Genomic DNA, 26,067 nt, shown 5'->3' with positions numbered 1-26,067 from the left:
CTGGTTAAGCTGCTTCCCTTTCGTGTGAGCTGGTGCGCGTGCTGCCTTGAGAGGCAGAGTGCTGTAGCCCCTGGTAGCGACTATGGTAAATCCACACTTAATCTTGGGAATGATGTTTAGAAAGTTGTTACTTGGCGATTGATCGATTGATTGATTTATTAACAAAAGCATTAACAGTACTTTGACAACTAAATCGCTAGTATGTAACTTCATATTAACCTATGAAGTTTAGAGATGTAAAAGGGAATGGTCTTGTCACTTTAGTTTTAGGAATTACAGTCATGATTAACGTCTAGTGGGGAAAAAAATTATTTTGAACGCAAGTTGGAGTTGCACAGAATAACCATAAAAAAGTTATCTTAGAGAACAGTCATGTAGAGCATGAAAAGAATAAGCTAAAAATCCATCTGAGAGAATCAAGGGCGGGCAATTCTTACTTTAAAGAAAAGCAAACTTCTTAATGAAAAGATATCGAAATGTATCTAGTGATTTTTGTCAGATTACAAGACTTCTTTAACTGCTGTCTACTTCCCAGAAGGTACTTCTGATTACAACAGGTGTACCTGAGAAACAGAGCATCGAGCTTCTGTATTCAGTACCACCAGCTCATTGGATCCTGATTCTTGTTTTACTTGGTGCTTTGTCTAAACCCCACCTGCAAGAATAATAAAAACTACTAACACTCTTTGGTGTTTTGGGGTTGCGTTTGGTTTGGTTGGTTTTGTTGTTTGTTTGTTTGTTTTTTAAAGCTTTTAGCCCTTGTGGTTGCAGTGAAAAGTTTGAATGTCTGAAGCAAAGTCCCCCAGAGATGCAAAATGGGAAAAGCAAATAAAACCAAACCAGTCTTTACCATATGTCAAGATTTCTGATTCCAACCTTCTAGATAAAGGTTTTGATGGACCCATCTCATGTTTTTGAATGGCTGAGATTGAAAGTGAGAGAGGAGGGAAATAGCACATATACGCGGTGATGCATGGAGAAGTATGCATGGATTTCTTTTCCTTTGTGGTGATTCTGAATTTCATACTAATTGTCTCCCTTGGTCTGAGAGACCTGTGTCCAAGAGACAGGGCTGCAGCAGCTGGAGAGGCCGTCGAGAAAGCTAGGGGCCTGACGTGTGAGGTCGAAAGGCAGAAACACTTACTTGAGTATGGCAAAGAAGAGAAGGGGAAAGAATGGGTTATAGATGCGGAAATACAGTGCTTTGGAGAAACTCCTGAAGCGTCAAGAAGAAAAATCAAGAAGGAAAAACAAAAAGGCAAAATAAATCTGTATGTATTGATTACCAATGTGATAAAATGAGCATTTGAAAGGAGGTATTTTTTAAAATATTAATTTTAGAGACGTTAAGTGACATTTTCTTTATGCGTATTGCTATTTTTGTTTTTCTCATGTAGAGGTATGTATTTCCTGCATCACATCTCATTTTTCTTACAGGCCACATATCTGAATTTAAAACGCTAATTAAATGGGTTACTCTAAGTGTTGTCTAGAGAAAATTCCCATGTTGATTTCTAAGTTTCTTTCCCAAAGATGAGTCAATCTAAGACTGTGATCACAAAAAAAGAGAAATTTAGGGTTGGATCAATCAGATTCCTAAGTTTTCCTCTACCAACAAGATCACAAGATTCAGTGACTGAAAGTTGAAGATAACTTCATTTAAACAGGAAATAAGGTGTACGTTTTTAATAATGGCATTGAAAACTGGTGGAGATTGCTGAAGTATGAAAGTCTCAGTGTTCCCAGCTAGTCCCCAGAGTGGGGCTTAGGTTTTCCAGGGCACAAACTTTAAAGCCAATGGTAACTTCTGTATGTTAGCCAAATGGACTAACTCAAACGATTTGAACTTCTAGCAGTTCTAGAAATCCAGACATTTGCATTTCCAGAACACTGCTAGAACCAGGAGTTTTAGCTGATTCCACCAATACAGTTTGAAACTGGGTTTCGATGGATATTTTTCCATTCTCGCATTTTATTTTGTCCTATTAAAACACAATAAATGTATTTTTAAAAGCTTTGTCGTGATGAACCAACAGGCACCTATTAATGCCAACGCTTTTCAGGGACAGTTGTGCTCTGCCTTCAGCAGGTGTCAGACCATGGATGTGCCTCATTGTGGCAGAGCAGTGGGACAGCTCACAGTTTGTGTACAGGGCAATTATGTGTTAATATGGAATTACGGCAAATTTTATTTCCGTGTTATATGGCCAGGTGATTTAGATGAATTTCATTTATCTTCAGACATCTAAAAATTAGCAGTCTAGACACCTTGCCTAGGCCCATGGAGGCCCATGGACTGGCGTCCCCCGAGGGCAAATCCTCCTCTCCTAAGATCATTATCTAAGGTAGGCGGCATGAATCACTTTCTGAGGAACCTGTTTCTGCCTGTTGCCTGAGGAGCATATAGATGTCTAGACACTCAACATTTGGAGAGTTAAATTTAAGAATGAGGAATCCCACCCAGCAAAACAGTAGCTCAGACATAATCTTTGTTACTCATTTGAATTAGCTTTGAATTTTAGATGGAATTTACCCCTCTCCTTCCCCCGAAGAACAATTGAGTAGAATCAAGTTTATGTGAGCCTTGGTCACACTCGCAAAGGGAGACTTCCAAGAACAGCCTTGCATACAGTTGGTGTTAGTTCCCTTTTGGCTTTTATGGGATTTTTTTTTTTTGTTACTTTTAGGGTTTTTTCCCTAAAAAAATGGGGTTTTTTGTATTTTAGGTCTGCTATTTCAGCAAATGTCAACACTGAGCTTTTTTTCGTAGTGTCAGCTAAACTTAAGAACTACTTCTTGTGCATCTGTGAAAGTACCTAGCAAATTAGCATCTGAGAAATCAAGATGGAGCTCTCAGAAGTTTTGTGGTAAGTACGCAGACAGGACAGTGTGTAACTAGAACTCTCTTACCCAAATTTATAGTGTTGCAGTGAGTGGGGGAGCCTTCCCCTCGGGGTGTATGTACCGGAGGGCTCGGCGGGTGTACGTACCGGTATCACGGAGGGCTCGGCGGGTGTACGTACCAGTATCACGGAGGGCTCGGCGGGTGTACGTACCGGTATCACCGAGGGCTCAGCCTGCCGTACGTGCACGACTGAGCTGTCCTAATGCATGCCCTAGGTTCTAGAGAAAAGCCTGTGCTTTTAAGTCACTGTTCCCAGGGTGCAGCGTCCAATTTCTCAGCTGCTGATTATTTATTTTACTGCACAGATAATAGGTGGATTACCAGGATCCAACTCAATCTTTTTTATTATTTTGAATGTTTCTTATTTAAAGATGAAATCCAAAGCTCTTATGACATCAGAAATAACAGTATTACCTGAATTTCTATTGTTTGACTGAAGAGCAGTCTGTTTATAAAAGCGAGAGGGAAAGGAAGAGTTTGAATTGAATCAGTGACATTTCCTCTTATAAACTAGATTAAGTGTGCAGAGTCGTCTTGGAGAATATGTAAAATACTAAATTATTTGCATGTTGGCCCCCTCCCTGAATTGAGCTGTCAGTCCTTTATGATTATGGCAAGAGTTCAGTAAGGATAGCTAATAGAATAACATAAAGTGTATGTTTTATTTATATATATATATGGTTTATACTACCGACGTATTTTATCAGAGATACTCCAGCCACCGGCCTGCTACGACCAGTACACTCCTACTGATTTCAGTGGGCCTCCACAGGTTTAACCTATTGAAGGTATGTGCCACAATGCAGAGAGAGGGGTGGGGGGGGTTGGCTTTTATTGCACTGTGATCCCTACCAACATTGTAAATCTACTATTTCTCTAATTGAATTTATGAAAGGCCTTCCATTGTATCGAAATACTTCATGGTCTTGAAAATGAATCGAGTTGGTACTGTCATCACATCAGTTCTACAGCTCGAAAGCTATGGGAAATTGCAGGTCACCATGGAAACGTTCACTGGAGCAGGAAATGAAACGGATGTATTGACCGAGCGAATAATCTGTTATCTATGCCCTCCTGAAAGCAGACCCATCTCTGGTCAAGCTTTTACAAAGCTGGAAGTGAAAAACAAAAGTGCAATGCCTCTACCCTCCCTCTCGTTCCTCTGTCACGCTTGGCGCTTCCTCCAGAAGGCGGGCTAGGGCTCTACTTCACAACAGTTCTCTTTGTATGAAACCGAGACCGTCCTACACGTCTCCGAGGGGCTCGCTGCACTACGTGTTTTGAAAATAGCGAAGGTCAAAACATCAGCTGTACCTGAGTACAGTTCCTGTTGTTTTGTGGTATCCATACTGGGAAGGGGAATTAGTATTAACGCTTCTACTATTAATCAGAATCTGCAATATTAACTCAGCAAGCAACGTAAGCTTAAAATGATTGAGTAACCGAACGGCATTTGTCTAAGAGGAACAAAAGAAATATAAATAAATGGCAATATATATAATATGTATATAATGTACATATATACAACATACACGCGTGTGTGTGTCTATATATACGGACAAGACAAAGGCCGTAAGTACTTCCCCTGCTTTTTGCCTCTGGCTCGGAAGGAATGCCGAGGTGGCCGAACGCGCATGCTTGGCACCTTGTTTATGACTTCGCTGTGGAGAGCAACTCTTTTCTAAAGCAGCAGCTGTGAACTGATTCTCCAGACTTTTATTTGTATGATGTCACCTTATCGCCGAATCGTAACGGCAGCGTAGTATCACAGGAATCTGCAAAGTTCGTTTCCTCAGAATGTAAATTAGCGCCTCTTAGACTTTGGGCTTATAATTTGACTAATACATAGGAAAAATGTTAGGAGACCAATTCCAATGAAATATATTTTCAAGAATCTGATCATACCATGGGTCCCTGAGCGATGCAGATGACAGTACTGGCCCTGGCTAACAGCAGAAACAAAGCAAGCCTCTACTGCAGTGAACTCCAGCTTTGGTGTAATTTAGTATTACTTTGAATATTTAAACTAAGCCTGCAAGCTTCCTCTCTGAGAAGGGCCAGTCACCCAGTGTTCTACACTGTAAAGTGATTAGATCTTCAACTGACCATGTGTCTGAAAAAATATGCAATCATTCCTTAAAGGGCTAAACAAAACCACTATCGAAATGCAGATCAAACCTTCACCTGTATTTCAGTTTTAACTCTCATGTTCTTGCTAACTTACCCTTCATTTATCAAATTTCACTTTGTCCCACCCATCTATTTTATAACATAACAAATTCTATAAACTCCTCATCTTCCACATACTCTTCTCAAACCAGTTAAAGATCTCTTTTCCTTTCACAAACTTAAGTGTTTTGCATAGCTTCTTAGATAATAAAATTCTGGGAATACTTCACGCATCAGATCCTTCAGGCACTTTCACTGCTAACATAAACAAAAACTAAATAGAAGATCTATGTTGTTATAAACTTTGGAGTATTTGAAGATAAAAATCCCACTCGGAGAGCTGCTTTCCTCATTCCAACCATGTATTTATGCCAAGTGTAACTCTGTTGTCATGGCTGCTTAGTCAACTCATTAAAAATAACATTTCGCTCGTCTCCAACTACTGGCTGTATGGAATCTGTTTGAGGAAATGGATGTGGGCGCTATAAAATGAATCCAGATGAGCCTGCAGCACTGTAACATCACCACATTAAAAGCCACCCCGTTCAAGGGACTCGTACCTAGAGAATCTTATTCAGTCCCCGCACCTCAGAGGTAGAGGCCTGGTTTTGTTCCAGAGAATTCGTGGCCATGTAGAAGTGAAGCTTACCCTGCAGGACCTGGATGGAGGCGGGTCGAGGGAGACATGGGAACCGCTTTGGCTCTTACGTGATAGCAAAGGTTTTGCCTGCGGCTACTTTTGAAGCAACGGCAAGCTTGCTTTGGAGGTCTTGTCTTGGTTGTTCTGGGAGCAGATGAATTTGAATTTCTAATTTCCATTTTCCATATTTGCTCAAATTATAATTGTATGAAGTCACCGGTTTCAAAACTGGGTTGTATTCAATGCAAATAATTACTTAAGCAACTCTTCAAAATTAACATATGGGTCTCACATGGTAAGACTTTTCCAAAAATACTCAAGCCCAGGCCCCGTTTTAAGCAGTGTACTTATGCCTCAGCAATTCCCTATTACTTCAACATAAGGTGGCACACAGCACCACCCTCCTTTTCTATAGCCCACCTCCTCCTTCCAGCAGAGTGCAAAGCACCCACTGCTGCTTTATTCCTCCCCCCCCTCCCCTTATCAGCCTTGCTTCCCTGGCTCGGTTCCCTTGCTTCCCTTCAGCTGTTAACCTCGGCCAGACACACATCAGTTGGGCGTAACTGCTGTAACAGCCGCATCAGTGCCCATCCTGAAGCAGGCGAGGGGCAAGAGCGGGGAACATGGGGAATTATTTGAGTTCCACTCTTGCTGTTCATCAGCTTTCAAAGTACCAACCTCCTCCCTCCCGCCTTGTTCTGGGTTAGGGGAATACGTGTGACAGCGGTGGTGCCACATACTCTGACCCCCCTGCACACAGGACACGCCAGCATACTCGGTCCTTAGACAAGCAGTATTTGAAGTCAGCACTGTAGCAAGCAACAGTTAATAAATATAGGTTTCTCCAGGTACGCGTAAGAGTAAGCTCTCGCCTTCACTTTGGTGCACCAGCTCTCTGGGATTTTAGAGAACAAGCATGAACCAGCAATAAACTCATTTTTTATCAGTGACTGCAGCTGCTAGCCTGGATTGCAACATAAACTATGATAATCCATGTTTCGGATGCATTCTAAAAATTTACAGCTGCTATTATTGAAGACTGTGCTGAAGTTATCTAATCATTGTTTGAAATTGTTCACAGCTCTGGGAAAAAAAAAACAACTCCGAAGAGCATTCAGGGGGCAGCTTCCATCTGCGAAAAACATGTCAGCTAAGTCACACTCAAGAAGTTTGTTCTGTACCCAACCTCCTCCTCCTGCAACCCCGTGAGGCTTCCTCCTGCATTCTTCCCCATGAAAAATTATGCCTGTGCAGTTATGAAGATGTTTTGACTCTTGGAAACTTTGATCAGAACGCTTTCCTGAAATAGCTGATTTTAACATAACCAAGCACCAGGGACAATTGTAGCTTGAAGAAGAGATCTAGTCTTCTACCGGTACGAACGCTGACAATGAAGAGCAGTCCAACTATTATGCTTATTTCTTGGAAAAGGTGAGAATTCACAGCGACTGCTCATTTTCAATAACCAAGCCCTAACTTCTCTTCCAGGCCTTTAAATCCGACATGGATTGACTCATTTAAACGGACGTGCTTTTCAGCACTTAGGGGCCAAGTACACCAGGCAACTGACACGTGGAAGCCAAGTTTCCTGAATGGCAACCGCAAACTGTTCAACATTTCAGAAGGTAAACTTCTAACAGGTATGAAATGCGTTTAATATGCGATCTTTTCCAATCCTCCTGTGAGTGTATGTTACACCTAACATTTAAAAAAATTAATACCAATAACAGCCATTATCATTGATCAGTTACATTGGTTTAATTTTGACTGACTTTACTGTTTAAAATGGAGTACGCTCTATTTACATTGAAAGTATAATGCAACTCATACTTAAAAGCCACACAAGGGTTAGACCAACTGAACACCCATCCCTTTTTCCAGATTGACTGTCACAAGCACTGCAGTCAAGCACTAAAAACTTAACAAGCAGCTCAAGACCAAGATGCTCCCCTTCCTTACCCACGGAAATACCATTTTGATACATACACTGCAGTTAAAAGAGCCATTTTTATGCCAGTTTCAAGAAACCAGATTGTTCATACTAACTGCCTGTACATTTTGCAAGTGTCTCATGATAGAGTTTAGTGACATTTTCTACTGCATATGTTCTATTCCACATTTTTGGTCACGGTTCTTAAGAGGAGTTTTACTCTTCCCTAACAGAGTTCCTAACTCAGTGACTAGTTTCAAACAAGCCAAGCAGCAAAAGCCTCCACGCACAAGTACGTAAGAACGTAGTAATTACATTTAAGACTGCGCAAGAATACAAGGCTTAGTTATGCTATTCGAACAATCTCCAGCTTACCCTTCTCCAAAAACTTTGGCAAAAAAAAAAAAAAAAAGAAAGAAAAGGTTAGTTGCAGGTTCTGATTCTATTCTCCTCAAGTCTTGACTCGGAATTGTTTTTACTTGCACTCCTTCTTCTACTATGACCTTTTCCTGTCACCTCTACAGTAAATTTAGTTGGAAACTACCGGTTAGGACTGTTCTTTCACTTGGTAGTTCCTCCCCATCTTCAGCTTTGCAGCACATGGGAATGAAGTGCATTGTCTATCTAGTAACCTCTAGCTGAAGTACACAAAAAGTGGTACTATAGTGGCATGCACCGCTGAACTCGTCAGCTCTAACAGCAAGATTTCAACACAAACAGAACTAAGAGAAACACAACCCTGTTACTGAAACAATGCTGAATTTCGCTACACTGCATCTTACTACTCTCCAGGTAAAACTGCAATGCTGAAACAGCAGAATTTGGAATTAATTAGCAGTAAATAAGCCTTGAAACTATACTTATGTTCCTCTGTCCCAATAGAGGGTATTTAACTGCAGAACCTTAATGAGCATACAGGACATCCACTTGAGAAGCATCTTTATCTACCCAAGAATGGACATCAAGTGAGGCGTAAACTCTGAAGCCCCTGTAGATCTAGCATCGACTGTATTACTCTACAGAGAGCAAAGGGAATACTTCCATAAATTGAAGATAGGTCTGCATCATGACTCGAAGGACCAACATACATTAAGAACTTCTTTGGAGGCCCCGTGATGTCACTGCTCCCCACTGTTACACCGAAGTTGCAGCTACATCAAAAGCAGCCAGCTCCTGACCTCAAGCCACTGTAGTTAGCGCTTTCCTTTTTCTCCTAATTGAACTAGAATCCACAGAAGTATCCTGCTCTCCTGTTTACCGCTAGATAAGCCACATTTCTGAAATGCAGAGACAGCGTTTAAGTGTCACGGTATTTTTCGTAGCAATTCAAGAAGTTAAATACCCTTTATGAATGGCGTTTGATTTGCAGACGCATGGTACCTTGATTTGCTGGGCTACACATCGTACAGCAAGTTACTGAGGTATCTGAAGAAACTCGCTGAAGGAATCTAAGTTACCAGAGGCCGCTACTTGTAACTGCAGGTTCAGAAGCCTGCCTGTCACAGCAAACTGCCAGCAAAATGAGAGAACCAGACCCACCCCCCCAGCCACAGCACTTCAAGGTGCATAAACGCAAACTCTCCCTCCCCTCAAAGCAAGCCCTTTTATGATCTCTGGTAGTTTTCTCACGCTCCACTTTTTAATCTCCTACGATGCAGAAGACAGTACACAGTCTAAAGCACTTCCAGCACTGGCAAAACCAAGTTTCAGTCAAGGAGAGGCTACTGTTTTGCCATTACAAATACATCACCTTTCAACAGTGAAAGTCTGAGTATCAATGAGGAAAAAAAATTTCACTAGGGACAAGGTTCTAGGAAGTAAGGTATTTTGAGTATTTAATAGATGACATTTCAAGCCTGTACAATGCAACATCATTGAACTGTTTTGTGGGGGTTTTTTGCCAATTTGAGAAACAGGCAGCTAATAGTCAGTGACGCTCGATTAAAAAACATGCATGTGACCTGGGGAAAAGTTCAAAGCATTAGAAGTTAAAAAGCACATACTCACTGATAAAGCATACATTGGACCACAAGGCAAACTCCTACCATTTCTTCAGCAGAATTTCTTAACTTTCCTCCTGTCACAGCAATTCTGTAGTGTCTAATCTTGTCTGTGACCACATTTAGAATTCATTTGGATGTTAAGACAATTATTATAAAGATTCTTAAGATGGTCCCAGTCTACGTCAACTCCCACTGATGTTTCCTTGCAGAAGTAAATTAGTTGTCAGTCAAAGCTCTTCTACTGGGAGACATTCAGAAACAAGTCAAGTATCACAATGTTTATTGATAGATACAAGTATATAAAATCAGGGCATGAACATGTCTTGATAAATTAAGTAGACTTAATTTCAGTACTATAATAGAGGGACCAATTCAAATTTCTCACCATGTCATGTTTCACACCCACAAAAACCTCTTCCAAAGGGCATTAAACCATCTCTTCAGCTGATCAGTTTTTGTGCAAGTAAACTGTTTCTTTTAAAAAGACTTGTGCACTTGCCCAGGCTCAAGGATATTAAAACCTAGCACATAAAGCCCATTACTAGAGGTAGAAATACAGGCAATATACTATTACGGCAACAACCATCGATTACAGTTAAGGATTCTCTGTAACAACCAAATGGATAATCAAATATTGCAACAACTCAAGTATTACACTGAGCAAAGTGCATTTCTACAGTATTCAGTGTTGCTATTCAGTTTTCTAACTTAAAAACAGCCTATGATAACTGGCAGCAAAGAAGACCCTTGCAACAGACTGCTTCTGCTCGAGAACTTATGATGTAATTATTGCATGCTGCTAATACACTGTTACCTAAACATTAAAGATACTCTAAAATATTTTTATTGTCGACTATTAAGACATACTACAAAAACCTTTTGCAGAAGACATCCTATTGACATACTTCTGCTTTAAATATTGTGAAACATTACAGCGGAATGAATTTTCGCAGTGGTTAGGTCAAATGCAGTTACATCATAGCAACAGTATGTTTGCACAATTTAAGGCTTTGGCTGGTTCTTTAGTCAGCTTCTTCTTCAGATTCTTCTTCTTCAGCAGTTTCCAGCCAGGTTAGCCATTGGTTTACCTGCAGTTACATAAAATTAGTTTAAGGCAGCAGGAATTATTCCCCCACTACGTACTTCTGCAGAACACTGCTTTTTTTCCCCCCCAACTCATTTTAAAAATCTTTCAGCCACACTTCACCAGACCTACATTTAGTGCAAAGAAAAAACATTTAGTTCATCTTGCCTCACTCCTTCCTAGTGAAATACTCCATGAAGTTTCTAGATATTAACAACTCTTACACACTGTCTGCAAGTGTTCTCAAACACTCCAGTGCAGCTGGGATCACAAAAGACAAATCTCCAATGTTAGCAAATTTACCTGGAATAAAGCTTTGCCTTTCCCTGGAAACTCTTGAGTAATATCTTCTTTCCATGCCAAGAAGGCTTCTTCTTCGATGATCTCCATGTCATAGAAATGAACAAAGAAGCGCAGTAACATGCCTATCGAAGCAAATTTAAACCTCATTAGCTTTATAACCTTCTGGACAGCTTACTTGACTCTAAGAAATGTAGTGACAAGCCTGAAAGCCATACACAGACATAAACAAGCAGGCACAAGTTAAATTCTGGATAAGATCTTGATGCACGTACCTTTTGGAAAGTTATTGTTGTAGCAGTGCACCTGGAGTGCATATAAAGCACTCACTTGCAGATCAACATGGTCATGGAGGAACTTCTGCATTACCGGCTTGAAGGAAAGAAGCAGTTGTTTTTCCTGCTCTAGCTGCTCTTTAGATGGAACAGATGAAGAATCTGATTCGTCACTAGGTGGGTTTACTTCACTAGAAATATACTGCAAGAAACTGGACAAAAAAAAAAAGGTAAGTTCTGTAAACTGATAAGCTAGATTTCACATTCTGAAACAGTAAGAGAAGTACTCTCAAGTTCAGTTTGTAGCTATCACTAAAAACACCCTCCCCTGCTTGTATTAGCAGTTAGGTGCACGCACACTAGATCAGTATTGCAGCTGACTGCACACCACAAAGATCCTAGTTCCGCTTCTGTTATGGCTCTGAAACATTTTGGAAAAAGAATACACAGCTCTAGACTTCTCCTTCCCAAGCAAAAGCAACACTTCACACTGATGCAAGCCTAGAGACTTGCTTTTCTTCTCAAGTACAATGGGTGTTTAATACAGGGGAGGTCCACCCAGACAATCTATCTCCCCATGTACTCCATCTTTTTCTGCACAGAGCTACATCAGCCTTTACAGAGTTAGTGACTTATTGGTAGCTTAACAAAACATGTGCCTAAACTACATCAAGATAGCACCTCACCTGGTCATCAATATATTCACAAATCCCTTATCTACATGAAGTTTGGGTGAAATGTTATCTTTAATCCACTTATAGATGGCTTGAGGGGATGGATCCGATTTTATTTGCTTTAGCAGTTCCTTCTCCAGTTTCAGAAGCGGGAACAAGAAGCTAAGCCCCTTCCCTTCTAAGATCTCCAGCATGCGGTCCTTGTTCTGGTCAATTTCTGGCAAGCAAATAAGACAGACACACTTAAGTGCTGGTGTTAATAAAAACCTATAATCAACGGTTCATGGGTCTAACCACCTCTTAAGAATCATGACAGTTAACTGCATCAAAATGACCTTGTATGTTATTTTACTCTGGTGTAAAGAACTTAAGGAAAACACACTACACGTAAGAGCTATGTGGTAACTCTTACCTGGTAACATTTTCTGCATATTCACTTTGCTTTGTTGGAACAATTCTGTTAGCCATTCACGATCTTGTAACTTAGCTAACTGCTGAAGGCAAAGCAGGAAGAGAGGGAAATGGGTGCCGCTTTCCAGTGGTTGAGCCAGTTCGGAAACGCTCACCAGTTCTGAAATAATGGCACGGGCTGCGAACTGTGCTAAGTAGGATTTCACCAATGGGATGTCCACCTCCAGTTTGGGGCACTGGTCCAATACATTCAGGAATGCCTAAGAAACAGTAAACACACACAAGTGAAATCCCTAAGTCATTTTGTTCTTGTGCACAGTAACACTCTTACTACATAGGAGCCTCATGTTTCTTTTCTGCATTGAATCTCTCGCCAAGAGGTTCCCCATTTCCAATTCCTGAAATCCTATACCTACATTTCTTCCTTTCATCACTTCTTATGCCCCTCACAGGTTTATACATTATTTTTACCTCTTCGGATCAAGAGGACTTTGAGAAATCTGCATGCTGCCTTTACGCAAGCTAAATATCATGAACAGCCAAGCAACAAGGACTGTGAGCCTATTAGACTGTAGTACCTGCATGAAGTTGTCACTTGTGGCTATTCCCTCCTGCTTGAGCAAGCTGATCAAAGTACTTGCTTTCTCTTTGTCTTCATCTGATCTATCTAGGGATTGAATGATTACTTTGCTCAACATCTCAGGAATGAAGTGTTTCGGAGCTCTCATTTCTCTCACAGTATTGACAGTATCATTAGCATTTCCATTGTTCAGATACTCAGTCACAACGGCTTCCTAGAGGGAAAAAAGAAGTATAGTTAAACAAACATTCATTTTTAAAGCACATATACAAGGCTTCAAGAAGCACTATTACATACTCAACTTACAGTTTGTTTAAGTAGCTCTTCCTTAGAAGGAGGTGGTTTCTTGGTGGTCTTTGCAGGCTTTTCTTGTATAAGTGGTGGATTTGTTTTAAGACCAAGTTGGGGAGGCTGAAAAAGGTAGTACCAGAATTTGTTTCTTTGCAGTATGCATCTACCTACATTTATAATCAAGTTTAAGAACACTAAATATGCACAAAGGCAATTGAAAGTCTAATTAGGTTTTCAGACGTCTTTCTGTATACCCTGCTCTGTGCAGTGAAAGACTTCTCTCTCTTCCCGTATTAGAAACATGCATTAAGAAATCAAGTACAGCCAACAATATATAGTAATTTTTATATTTACCTGTCCCAAAGGTGGCGTCTGAGTGCGTGGTGGTTGAGCACTAGGAGGAATCATAGTTATCTGGGGCTGAAGCTTTGGCACTTGGTTTTTGTTCATTAGAAAAGACTGAGCAGGTCTCAGGCTAATCTGTAAACAGGCAAGTCACAAAAAACTCAAACTGTTTCAAGTATTCTGACCAAGAATACACAGCCACGGGCTCACACCAACTGATCCCACTGAGGCATGACTTTTCCGTTTCTACAATGTTAACACTCAAATACAGATTAAGCCAGATGTGTACTGAAATTCCCCCAAAAGCACGACTCGATGAATCACAACTTGCAAGTTACTGGTGTTTAGTTCCATTGCTATCAAGATCTGGAATTGCTCCTTTTAGATGCAGTATGTTAGAGACCCAAGAAGATAATTAGCATGTTTGCTGATGTATTTTACAGCCAAGATAAAACTCTACCAATTGCTCAGAAATCAGGACAATGCAGTTTACTTTGCATTTAGCATTTTGCCTATTAGCCAGTTCTAAAAAAAAAAAAAAAAAAAAAAAAAAAAATTTAGCCTGGTCCAGCACTTCAGGGTTTCTAAAATTCCTAAAGTTCAGGATTTTCTGAAGTTTTAATTAAATGTATTGTTATCAATATGATGCATGGGAACTGATGTCAGAGTAGTGTTCTTGGGGAGATGTGGGGGAAGGAAGGGACACCCCAAGAAATTGCCCTCATATCTCAGTCTTGCTCATAGGACGCTGGATACCCTAAGGAAAGTGAGGGGTAAGGTGAAAGAGGAAGGGACAAAGAAGGAGGAGGAGAAAGAGTTCCAGCATTAGTCCTCATAATAACGCGTCTTGCTATAATCATTGGGCAATATTTAGAATAGGCTTTAAGTAATGTAGGCATGTAATGTACCTCATCTGCATTAAGCTGTCCTTTCTTAGAAAACCGAGGTGGCATATCCTTCGACTGTCCTTGTTGCTGGGATAAGAGTCCCTGATTCTGGTTATGGTAGAGCTGGCTTTGCCCCTATTTCAGAAAGGGAGATATAGAGAAAGAAGTGCAGATGATGGAGTGGCGTACATCATATGGTAAGTAGTACCAGAGGGACCAGAGGAACAAAGATTCTATTTGCCAGGAAGGGAGAAAGAAGGAGCAGGGGTGGTGGGAGAGTAGCATCTATCCCTAAAAACAGGGCTATATTTTAAATAAAACACACCATTCTGACCCACCAAAGCCACATGCACCTTTTCTTGCAGTAAAAAAGTGTATTCCTTGCTTCTCTTGCACAATTTAAAAAGTGGTTTAGAGTTTTTATATCAGCTGAGCATCAGTTCTTATCAAAATCAAATCTGAGGAAGTTTTTCAACATAAGCAGACTATAATCCATAACATACGCATCTGTAGAAGAGCTTCTAAACATGCTGAATTCACTCTGTGAACAACATCTTCCTTACCTGACTTTTCAGAAAAGATTTGCCTAGTTCTCCAAACTGGGATTGAGCAGAAGGCATGAGGTGACCCCCATGGCCATTGAAGAGTTGGTTTGAACGATGGCGTCCCATGGTGGGTGAAAATCTATCCTGAATAACCCCTGGACCAGTACCAATTCCACTACCTGTATTATTAAGGAGACAAAAGACAATTTTAGTTCTCGCTCAGTACAGTACAGCTGCAGTCATGACATCAGCCTTGCAGTTTCAGTGTACCTGGCATTTGTCCAAACATATCAGCAAGCCCTCCAAGTGGGTCCCTGTCAAGTTTCATTCTGGGTGGCATAAAGGGTCCCTCCAGAAAGAAGTCACTTCTCATCCCTTGAGACATAGGAGCAGGAATAAAAACTCCCAGATCCTTTAAAACAGGAATTATGAAACTTTGGTCAGTTTGGAGTAATAGCGAGAAAGTCAAGTTTTTAGCCCTGAATTATGGAAGTCCATCTAATTTTAACCCTTAACCCCTTACTGTCACACTCTGCTGTGAGAACTACTCATGAACGCACAGCGTAAGTTTTGCAACATGGAATAAAGAGCGTAAGGATTCACTGTAATACTTAAGCAAAAGCCAAGCGCAAAACTTTACATGCAACACTTACTTTTACTGCATCTTGACGGATTTGATTGATAGTCTTTGGTCCATTGTCAAGAAAAGCTTTGCGAGGAACCCAGTTGTGTTCTCTCAACTCCACAGTATCCTTGGAACACAATGAATTATTAGGAAAGGATTCAAAACAACTTGGAGAGAAAAAGGAAGCAGTAAGCCATTCTATCATCATACCTGCAGCAGGAAACGAATCCTTGCTGGCAATTCCTTACTTGACATCAAGGAGCGCATACGGGCAAAGTACTGATCCATTAAGGACTGGGGGAACAAAAGTGATGTTACAAGTGAGTGCTAATTCTATCAATGTCTTCGGTATTTTCAGGAAAGGTGACCACATTCAAGACATCTAAGATCAAATAGAATGGACTGCCCTTTCCCGCCCTCTCAATCTCCTTGATGGCAGTAGAGCTTAAGGAAAGCTTATGCATCAAAACATCTCATCTGAGTCGGAGACAAAAACCTACCCAAAATTCTCATTACTAGGACACCATTTCAAGTTTACATTTAGAGCTTGGAAGTCAAGGTCCAAGATACATCTGTCAGACAACTTAGTTGTGTTCAGAATAGAGTTCCTCACTACATCTTTTCAAGCAGCGTTTAGAGAAACAACATTCTTGCTTTTATGACTTCCTAATGACCCTAACTGAATTCTGGGAAGACATTTAAAATCATTTCAAGATTGGCTCCTTTTGCTATCAAGAGATTTGATGCGGGAACCACAGTTGGCACCCCTGCTCTCTGAACATCAGACCTCAGTTTTGTAATTGCGAATGGAACATTGAATACAGAAGGTTCAGGCAATCGAAGTCTTAGCCATAGAATTTAACTAGTTAATGACTGCAGTGGATACGGACGTACCTTGGCTTTTGCATGGTCTAATCTAGGTCCCACTGTCCTCATTATCTGACAGAGGCACTCCAAATCCTCCCCCATATCTTTGAGTTGGACTCTCTTCTTCTTTTCCAAAAGCTGAAATATTAAAGGAGAATTAGGTATTTCAACGTATTACAAATGACAATTTATAGTAAGTTAACAACTTTGTACACAGGGACATGCAGAAACATTTCATGTCGTTCTGAAGACAAATGGACTTGAAGGTTAGTTTTTAAGAATTGCTAACTGAAGTACTTATTACTCATAAGTGTATGTACTTTGAAGTACCCGTGGTACTTCTGTCTAGGCTAAACTACATCTTCACTTGGAGACAACCCATGGCTTTGAACAAAGCCAACTGTACTTTTTAATCACACCAAAAGACTGTTTATTTCAAACGGGGGGGGGAGGGGGGAGATAATTGACAGGAAACATTTTTGTGGTATTTGATGCTCAAAGATTCCCAAAACAGCATAAAATTTTGCATTTTTTAGTTTAGAAATCCTATTTTGCTCTTGGCCCCCACCCAATCTGAATACTCACTGTTTTGATGCACTTATGAAGGATAGATTCATGAATAAGATCAAGCTTGCCAAGTTCTCCAATGAATTTGATGTTCCCCAGCATCTTGATCTTGGCAATGGCTCTCTGTTCCTCCTCCTCAGGGAGGAGGGGACCATCATGCTTATCATAGACTGAAAAACAAAGAAGCCTGTTTAACATCGCTGTGCAAAGACAAGATAAGTAAGTTCTGCATTAAAGTGGTTCTAAAGCTTACTATCGACATTTCTGGTTCGGTTTTCAAATTCATCTTGAAGTTTAGATATTAGGAGGCGTCTGAATGTCTAAGAAAAGAGAACAAAGAAAACAATTAAGCTAATCATTACAACTATACATGCCAGCAAAATTTATCATTCCAGATTGAGAGAGATACTTACTGTGCTTTGCTTCTGTCCTGGATGACTCTCTGCTGATGGGCCATCAAAGTTGGGTGCATCTTCTGCCAGCCGCAGACATAGTTGAGCATACAGTGAGCTATACTTGGGCTCTTCAAGGGCTTTGTCTACGATCTAAATAAATTTAGTTTGAGTAAGGTGGCATGTAGTAGGATACAAACATGATTAGGAAAGCGAGTTGCAAGACACACAGTGGAATATTACCACTCTATGTGATCTAGGACATCTAACTATTTTTTCCCATTTTGTCAAACACAGAAATAATGGATTTTGTTTCAACACTAGTCTTAGTGCTGAAGCAAAAGAAAAAAAAACCTACTTTATGCTACCAAAGAGCTTCTATAATCCTTAGCCAACTAACAGGACAAATTTAAAATTTATCATCAGAACACTGAAGTTAGTATCACCAATCTGCTCCCTGATTAAACAAAGTAACATGATAGTTAATTCAGTGTACCACCAAGAGATCACCTGTGGTAGCTTTTCCAAGACCATTAGGCTTGTTTGTCAGGAGAACAGGAAGAGGGGGGCCAGGGAAGTAAGACTGCTAACTAGCATCTTGGATTATTAGAAAACAAACAAACAAACAAAATCCCCTATCACATTTAGTGATTCTTGAGACTTCTAAAACAGAAGTTAGAGCATTAAGTCTACTTCCTCCCCAGTATATCCTTTTTACACAAAAAGCAGGAATGACATTTCCGTATGTTTGGATTATCAAACACCACATTAGCCATGTTACTTCTGTATCCCATGAGAAACACACAACCTCTATTTCTAACATGCAAGACAACTGTATTTAAAAGAAATGCAGCCAACTTACCAGCAGTATGACCCCTTTTAGGATGAGCTTAGATTCTACACCCACATTGAGGAGCTCAAGGCATAGCTTGTCAAACTTTTCAGGAGTAAGCTTATTTAGTATGCTGAAGAGGAACAAAAAAAAAATAAAAATCCAGATTACAGATCTTTTATGCACACTACAAGTCATTTTAGACCCCAGTTTACCTCTTAAGTCTATAAAACAAAAATTGAAAAGTGCAATTTTCCATTCAACCAGGTTTTTTTGAGATCTTTAGAATGTAAAGTATTATTGAAAAGACTAACCCTCTCAACAAGAATCACTTCTCAAGCGTTCGCTGCTGCCGGCCTATCAGTTTCTGCCTCATTCCCTCCAAAGGACACCACAAGCCCCCACTCCGCCGCCACCACAGAACTCAAGACCCACATCTTCCTTTCCTCCAGCCCATTTATTAGAGAGATATATTGCTGAAACAAAAAAGAGTCTTACAAAGAACTTACCCTCTTACTTTCCTGAAGATTGCATCATGTCGTTCTTTATCATTTGCGGAGTCGTCATCTCGTCTAGTGCTTCGTGAAGGAATCCATTTCTGAGCGTTTTGCCCTGGGGTTTTCCCCAGGAACTCGCTGTAAAGTTTTTAAGAACATGATTGTTAAACACAATTTCAAGAACCGGCCTTTTAACCTTTCAGTATTGCCTCACTTGGGCTAATTCTGTTACTAGCTTTGCTAAGAGCATGCACTTACCCCTACCAACACTGCAACATATGTTGCATAGTATTCACTCAACAATAGTAGAAGACACCTAAGAAAACCCTTCCTCTAAACTTTTGAAGTGAAATGAATGAAAAAGTCTGTGCACCTCGTATCACTGTATCATGACACACACTTTCAACGCATTATATGTTATCCTGCCACAGAACGGAGGACATTAACGTGTCACGTACTCAGTATTTCTTGTACAACTTTAAACATACTCTATTTTCAACTCAGTATTCACCATCATGAATTCTCTGCCTTTAAAATCATTCCAAATTGAAGAGCAAGATGACATACCTGTTGCTGGCAGTCTTGGGATAGTGCTGAGGTGCACCCCTACCACCTCCTCCGCCTGAAGAAGCACTGTTAAAAACAACCATGTAATCTTATGTAAGTTCAAAATCTCAATGCTTTCAATTCCACATCAGTTTTGTTAAACCCATAAGACAAATTTTAATTCTCCTCAAAGGACAGTTTCCACTGCTAAATGTTTATCAAACGAACAAACAAAACGACTAGTACCTGAAACGAGAAGCACCCCCTTCTGCAATCGCACTCTCCACTTTGGCGGCTTGACAACGAAGAATCTTCAAAAGAATAAAATTAAATTGACGGGGTGGGGAAAAACAAAACCTAGAAAGACAAATCAAGCGTTCATATTATAGTTGTTTTACTAGCAGCCAAAGTATCTAACTTACAATAAAAGTACAAACGTTCATTAGAGAAAGGGGAACCCCCAAATACTATACTTCAGTAAAGGTAAGAAAACTCGTTATTTATGCGATACTCAGGATACGCACAGAAAGGCACGTTTCATCATCATAGCCATGTTTTCCGACGGGGGTGAGGGAGGAGAGATAAGGGAATCACAGACTGAGAATGTAAGAATCTCAAATTTACCCTGTTACCCCCCCAAAAGCACTTGCAGAAAAAGAAAGTGTTTTTTTCCTGCTAGTACAGCATAATTAAATTAATCCTTTACTGATATGGTTTACAAACTAGGATTAATCATGGCAAGACAACGTAATCAAGTTTCAAAGTGCGAAGAACCAGATCACAAAACGCATGCTTAATACAGTAAAAGGGATGTATTCTGCATCCAAGTCCAAACAGCTAATTAAGCTACTAAATAATGAAAAAAATATCGCCCCTCCCGACCTCAAATTTTAGCTTGCAAGGCAACAGCATGAAAAAGATTTTCAATGCACCGGTCACGTAGCAGAAAGCTAATCTCGGGGATAGAAACGCCCGGGGAGCGCGTAAAAAACCCACGGGCATTTTGAGGCTCCATCACAGGTCTGCTCCGAGACATCAGAGTACTGAGCACACAGCCACCCCCTCGGAAAGCCAGCCTGAGGAAGGCCCAACAGAACAGAACGCACCTCTCCCCGTTAAGGCGGCGGCGGCCGCTACCAGCGCGCCCCGCCACCAGCCGCTCGCCCAGGCGCAGGAGCCAGCGCGGGCACGAGGAAGGGCTCCCAACATGGCCGCCGCCGAACAAAAGGGCTGCGGGAGGGGCGCCCCCCGCAGGAGGCAGGCGCTACCCTGCCGCATGGAGCTGGCGGCGCCCGGCGCACCCAGCCGCCTCCCCTTCCCCCACCGGGCGCCGCCCGTTTCCAGGCTCCGGCGCCGCCAGGAGCCCGGCCGGCTCTTTGTTCTCTGCGAGGGAGGTGAGCGGGCTCCGCTCCTTCGCCGCCGGCGGAAAACGGCGCCCTCCGCTCGCGGCACCCGCCCCGGTCCGCCCGGAAAGCGGGGGAGGCGGCAAGCAGTCGGTACCCCCCCGCATCGCCACCCCCGCTCAAGCAGCGCCTTCGCTTTACTCGCCGCCCAAGCCCGCACAGGAAACATGGGCGAGGTGAGGCTGCTGCCGACAGACCCTGCTTCTCGGCAGTCCGGTCTCCCTTCCACGAGGAGCGGGGACAGGAGTAAGTGAACAAGGGGGACAAAAGAAAATCCTCTCTCCCCCTACTCTTCCGAACAAACAACTGCCCCCCTCCATGCGGATCCTTAAAGATCCTCAGACCGCAGCCCGCTACGTGTACCGAGGCTACTCCCCTCCAAGGGCAAAGCCTCCCGGCACCTGGGGCCCCCAGACACCGCAGCGGGAGATGAGGATTCTGCAGCCCATCTGATCCCCCGAAAGGCAGAGCTACGACTCGGCGCTACCCGACCCCACCTCCCTCGCTGTAGATATGCGGCTTTAACCTCAAACGCTTCTACTCGGCTCCCCTTCCGCGCCTAGCGGGGGCTGGCCTCCTCTACCCCTTCGCTTAGCGCCCACGGTAATCCGAAAACAGGCAGCAGGAGCGCCTATGGACCCGAGCCGCCATTTTGTTCGGAAGCGAGAAGAAGCCGACGAGAAAATGGCGGCCACTTCGGGCAGCCGCCATTTTAAGCGGCAGCTGCAGCAGTACCCGCTCCCTCCCGGCCCCAGATGACTCTCCCGCCACTCCCGCATTTCTCACCTTCCCTAAGGCCTTGTCAGCTTCCCCGGGTCCCGGCGGCTACCAAGGGCAGGGGAAAAGGCAAGAGAAGGGGGGGGAGGGGAAGGGAGCCGGGGACCGGGGCTGGGGAGGGGAAGGGGGGAGCGCGCGAGACAGGGCGAGTCTCCGAGTCACCACAGCAGGAGCGGCACCGGCCCGACACTTCCCTCCGCCACCTCCATAGAGAGCCGACTCGCTGCCGCGTCTAAAGCGCACCGAGGCAGCCCCACTAACTTTATTACCCTTCACGCAACCTACCCCACCTCCCGCCAGCAGCCGCCAATCGCCGCGAAGGGCTCCGCCCGTCTTGCCAATCAGAACCGAGAAAGGGGGTGGCCTTAACGTCGAAGTGGGAGGAGGAGGGAGGAAGTTTGGTTGAACTGTGCCATCGCCGCAGTGCAGCATCCGTATTCGCGAAAGCCGTTACGCCACACGGTTGGCGGTAGGGCCTAGGAGGGAAGGGAAATTTGCGCAAGTGGCGTACCCCGTTAATGGTGGCAGCTTGCCTGCCTCTTTCCTTCGCCGTTTGCTCCTGTGCTTCAACCATCACAGAGCCCCAGTTCTAGAGGCCTAGCGTGTGAGTTACAGTTGATTCTGTCACGTTCATAGAAGGATAGTTTAATATATACGTGTTCTCATAAGGTTTGTTTGGTTTGGTTTGGCTTTATTTAATACATTTATTTAAGCCTAGGTTTCCCTTCAGTCAGACCACATTTCAACTTTGGTTGAAGTAAAAAATTAGCTTTTTATAGATTGTGGTCCTGAGCTTGCAATCAGATCCAAAGGAGGAGACTTGCCATTTGAGCTCCAAGAGCCTGTCTGTGCGGATCCAATTTCAGGTTTGCTTTCTGGGTTTGGAAACTATTTCTATCTCTGCATGTGCTTTTAGCTATTAACTGACCTGTCTGTGGCAGGGCGTCCTGCAGGCAACCCATGGACAACCAGGATTCTTGAGAGACATTTTTATATATTTATGATGCTAAGCACACAGCTGGTGGGGTTTTCTTGCTCCTGCTCAGTTAAACAAAACAAAGATGGCCAGGCTTTTAGCTGTAGGTGGAAGTTTGAGTCATGGGAGAATTCCAGAGACTTACCAGTGTGAGGTTTTATGCTTTAACAGTCAGGTCTCAGTCCCGGATTGTCACTGAGGTAGCAAGTTTGGCTTGCCAAAGAATTGAACATATTTGCCCTTAGATGGGGCAGGACAGAAAACAACAGGTAAGTAAACCTCACAACAAACTCCAGAAACAGCCACATCTGCTTTGTTCACACATACGCCTTCCGCTTTCAGTTTGTATGACTCATAATTCAGATGACTGGGAGAAAGTGATACATGTAATAACTCTTGAACCATATAGATGGCAAGTCCAAACAGATGATATTACAGAACTTCCAGTTTCCCAGAGCCAGCCTCATTCCTAATGCTTTCAACACAGTATGCCACAGTGTCCCAAGGGTTATATAAGGCCTAAAGGGTGCCGTCATGCAGGACCTTCTTATGTCACATCATATCTGGGATGAATTTTGTTCAAGATAGGAAAACCTATCTCATACCCGTAAGAATTAAGGGCAGTTTACCTCTCAGCTTGTGTTATGGAAAATCTTGAGTAAGTTACCTGAAAGTAAGTTTTGAGCACATACGTTTTTGAGCACATAAGGGTGAATGTAACTGTGACAGGTACTTGTCATACCAGAATTTTCATATAACGACACTTTCCTGCATTTAACTATTCATATTACTGCAAGAGCTTGGACCTTGCATGTGAATCTGTAAGAACAGAACTCTGCAGAACTCCATTGAAATCAATGGAATCCAGTTTGAAAGAAGGGCACAGAGGCAACAGCAAAGCCAACAAGATTTAAACCAATATTAAAACCAGTTAATATTATTGAAATAAACATTCTCAGAGTAAAAAGGGTAATAAAAATACTTGTAAATCTTAAAAACTGAAGTGAAAGCAAGGATTTTGTTTTGCATTGAATGACAGAATATTCTCATGCTATGATTCCAGCATAAGCATTCCAACACTGTTTAGGGCAGAGATCCCACAAGTGAAAATTAAGGAGAATTTTTTTTGGGGGGGGGGGGAGTGGGTGAAGGGGAGAAGAGAATGGAAAACCTGGAAAACATGGTAGGTACATGTTGACAGACTAAAGTATCACCTTTTTTTGTTTATTTTCAAGCATACTGTAAAATACTTATTACCAACAACAGAAAAAAACCCGACATTTGGTCAGTAAGAGAATAGCAGCAAATGATCACTGTTTTCTTAAAACTGTGATTGGTTGTTTGGGACTCAATCCTACGTTATATTAAGACCAGCAGGATACACGCTATTCCATAGCTCACGCTGACTTTGGCAGGTGGGAACCTAAGAAGTTTCTGCGCTTGGCTGCTCATAGCTTTCCTTCACATCTGTGCCACACTTTGTCAGCCTCATAGATAAGCTGCACTAGTACGACTGATGAAGGCAATGAACTGTAGTACAGAGGACAGACTTGGCAGTGATAGGTTAACAGTCAGACTCGATGATCTTAAGGGTCTTTTCCAACCTTAACGATTCTATGATTCTATGAAATGCCTTCTATTTTATAGGTCTCACCTACTTCTTAAATTCAGTAAACTATTATGGAAGACACCATTATTCATGTCTGAGAATGTAGCAGCAATTGTTTATGTGATTATTCAGTAACAAATTTACGTAAAGAATTTTTTCAGTTTGTCCCCTTGACTCCACAACAACAAAAAAAAAGTCAGCCAACAGAATTTAATAGCTATCACTTTCAGTGTCACCTTGCATGTATCAGTCACCTTAGTGCATTGTCCAAATTCCTCCCCCCACTTTGTATTTTCCCCCTTTCTCTCTTCCACTTGCTCTGAACACCAGTGATGGATGCTTTAATTCAAATAAGCTGTTTTACAGTTGACATAGTGGTGCTTCTGGATTTGTTTCTGCAAGTCTGAACTTGCAGAATCTATGCATAATTCCAACTTGAGTGCACTGCCACTGGTTATTTGGAGGAGAAGGGTTGTCTGTAAAGTGTCATGAGGAACCTACTGTGTTGCAGACTGTGTGGCACAGAAACAAGAGTTGCTGCCACAGATGCCGCATCTGGCTGAGAGGAAGAGGAATGCATCTTGCTGCGCATATGGCATAGCTCAGAACCTGGACTGGCTGCTGTTGTCTACCAAAACAACCCGCAAAAAGTGGGAAAGGAGCTTTACAGAACTGGGAGTTTTTCCTTACTATTGCCAAGCTGGAATCACCATGACTTACCCTGTGTAGTAGGCTGCATTGCAATGATTACAAAGCTGAGCCCTGCTGGGTGGAGATTCTAGACAGAGTCCTGATGACAGGGTAGCTGTAGCAGTGTGGCGCTGTACCATCTCCAGTAAATACTGCATCTCATCACTGTACTGGTTGTGGATCTGGCTAGGTTGGATTTTATGCAGAGTGCCCCATTAATGTAGTATAGACATGCATATAATATGACCCAAAGCATCCCTTTAGGGAATTACTGCGTAGTAAGTAATTCACTGAAAATTCACACCCTGGCTTACTCCATGTTAATTTCTCCAAAAGAATCACCTCCTGCACCTTCTTACTTTCCAAACAGTTTTTCTGCCTGCCTTTTCAAGTGAGCCTCATTTTTCTCCAAAGCCACACATATATAGTTCCTGACCCACCCCATGAAGGAAGCAGCTGGCACGAACATTTAACCAAATGTACTCACATAGTTTTTCCTGTGATAGAAGTCTGTCTCAAGGAGAGCTGTACTGTAGAAAAAAGGCCTGGGGAAAAAAAAAACAACAAAAACCAAACCCAAACTGAAAACCACACCTATATTTTTCATTTAAACAACTTTTTTGGCACTTCTGCTGAAGCAGAATGCTCTTAATGGCAAACCCATTTATGCGGTGCAGATGCACTATTATAAGAATTGTTTGCATTGTCTTTTGGAAAAATGCACTAATATGTTGGCTATGTGTCTAATTTGTACAATGTAGCACAAATGGTGTGACAGTGTTGTAGAAGACTTTGTGGTTGTTCTCTACAGGATTTTAATTTGTAGAGTATTTATTGGTATAAAACTTCTGAATATCTGTAGAGATGACCTTTAGGGAAGCTGATTTAACGATACACACTGAGGCAAGAGCTTTCCAACCCTCCTAAACAGTGGTGGACTTCTAACTACCTGGGAGGTCACTTTTCCCTTTCTTTGGAAAATCCTTTGCAGTAGATATCAGTGAATCTTCTATCTAATAAAATGAATAATTTTGCTTTCATCCAGTTGTCTTCTGAAATGGTGTTCCCTATATCTTAACTCAGCACCTGGATTTCCTGCTGCTTAGAGCCAGTCCTTTATCAGATATATTAAAAAAAAAAATTAAAAATCTCCTTATTCTCTATTTAAGACCCTGAAGACTTGCTAGATTTGTTAAGTATAACAATTAGTCTGTCAGTTACAATTGCACAGGACTCTTATGGTGTTT

The 26,067-nt window shown here is 42.0% G+C and overlaps 1 protein-coding gene, 1 long non-coding RNA gene and 1 other non-coding gene across 4 annotated transcripts in view; 1 reads left to right on the top strand and 2 right to left on the bottom strand.

The window, feature by feature from the left end:
• Positions 1–9,910: 9,910 nt before the first annotated feature.
• Positions 9,911–20,875, bottom strand: EIF4G2 (eukaryotic translation initiation factor 4 gamma 2). The gene is made up of 22 exons (XM_087746661.1): positions 20,634–20,875; positions 19,612–19,722; positions 19,387–19,452; positions 18,832–18,957; positions 18,353–18,455; positions 17,512–17,643; positions 17,352–17,418; positions 17,117–17,268; positions 16,559–16,669; positions 15,875–15,958; positions 15,693–15,791; positions 15,310–15,451; positions 15,058–15,218; positions 14,516–14,629; positions 13,617–13,742; positions 13,278–13,382; positions 12,970–13,185; positions 12,393–12,651; positions 11,993–12,197; positions 11,307–11,518; positions 11,035–11,156; positions 9,911–10,735 (listed from the first exon to the last, which is right to left on the bottom strand). Exons 1-22 carry the CDS (start codon positions 20,873–20,875, stop codon positions 10,670–10,672), a joined length of 3,021 nt encoding a protein of 1,006 aa, XP_087602787.1. The 3' UTR covers positions 9,911–10,669.
• LOC148057067 (small nucleolar RNA SNORD97) lies at positions 14,323–14,474 on the bottom strand. The gene has a single exon (XR_015702089.1). It is a non-coding gene; the product is annotated as a small nucleolar RNA SNORD97 (small nucleolar RNA).
• A 679-nt stretch (positions 20,876–21,554) lies between the features above and the next one.
• LOC148057066 (uncharacterized) overlaps positions 21,555–26,067 on the top strand; it is a 162,592-nt gene continuing 158,079 nt past the window's right edge. Inside the window, exons 1-2 of one of the 2 annotated variants that reach the window (XR_015701540.1) lie at positions 21,555–22,149; positions 22,693–22,790. This is a non-coding gene — a long non-coding RNA (uncharacterized LOC148057066). The remainder of the gene's footprint in view (positions 22,150–22,692; positions 22,791–26,067) is intronic. The other variant, XR_015701538.1, reaches the window with a different exon arrangement.

This window comes from Nipponia nippon, unplaced genomic scaffold, assembly GCF_047370975.1.
Source record: "Nipponia nippon isolate SJK-2023a ecotype South Korea unplaced genomic scaffold, ASM4737097v1 scaffold_10, whole genome shotgun sequence".
In the NCBI taxonomy this organism is placed as follows: domain Eukaryota; kingdom Metazoa; phylum Chordata; class Aves; order Pelecaniformes; family Threskiornithidae; genus Nipponia; species Nipponia nippon.
This window is presented reverse-complemented; position numbering and strand designations above follow the sequence as displayed.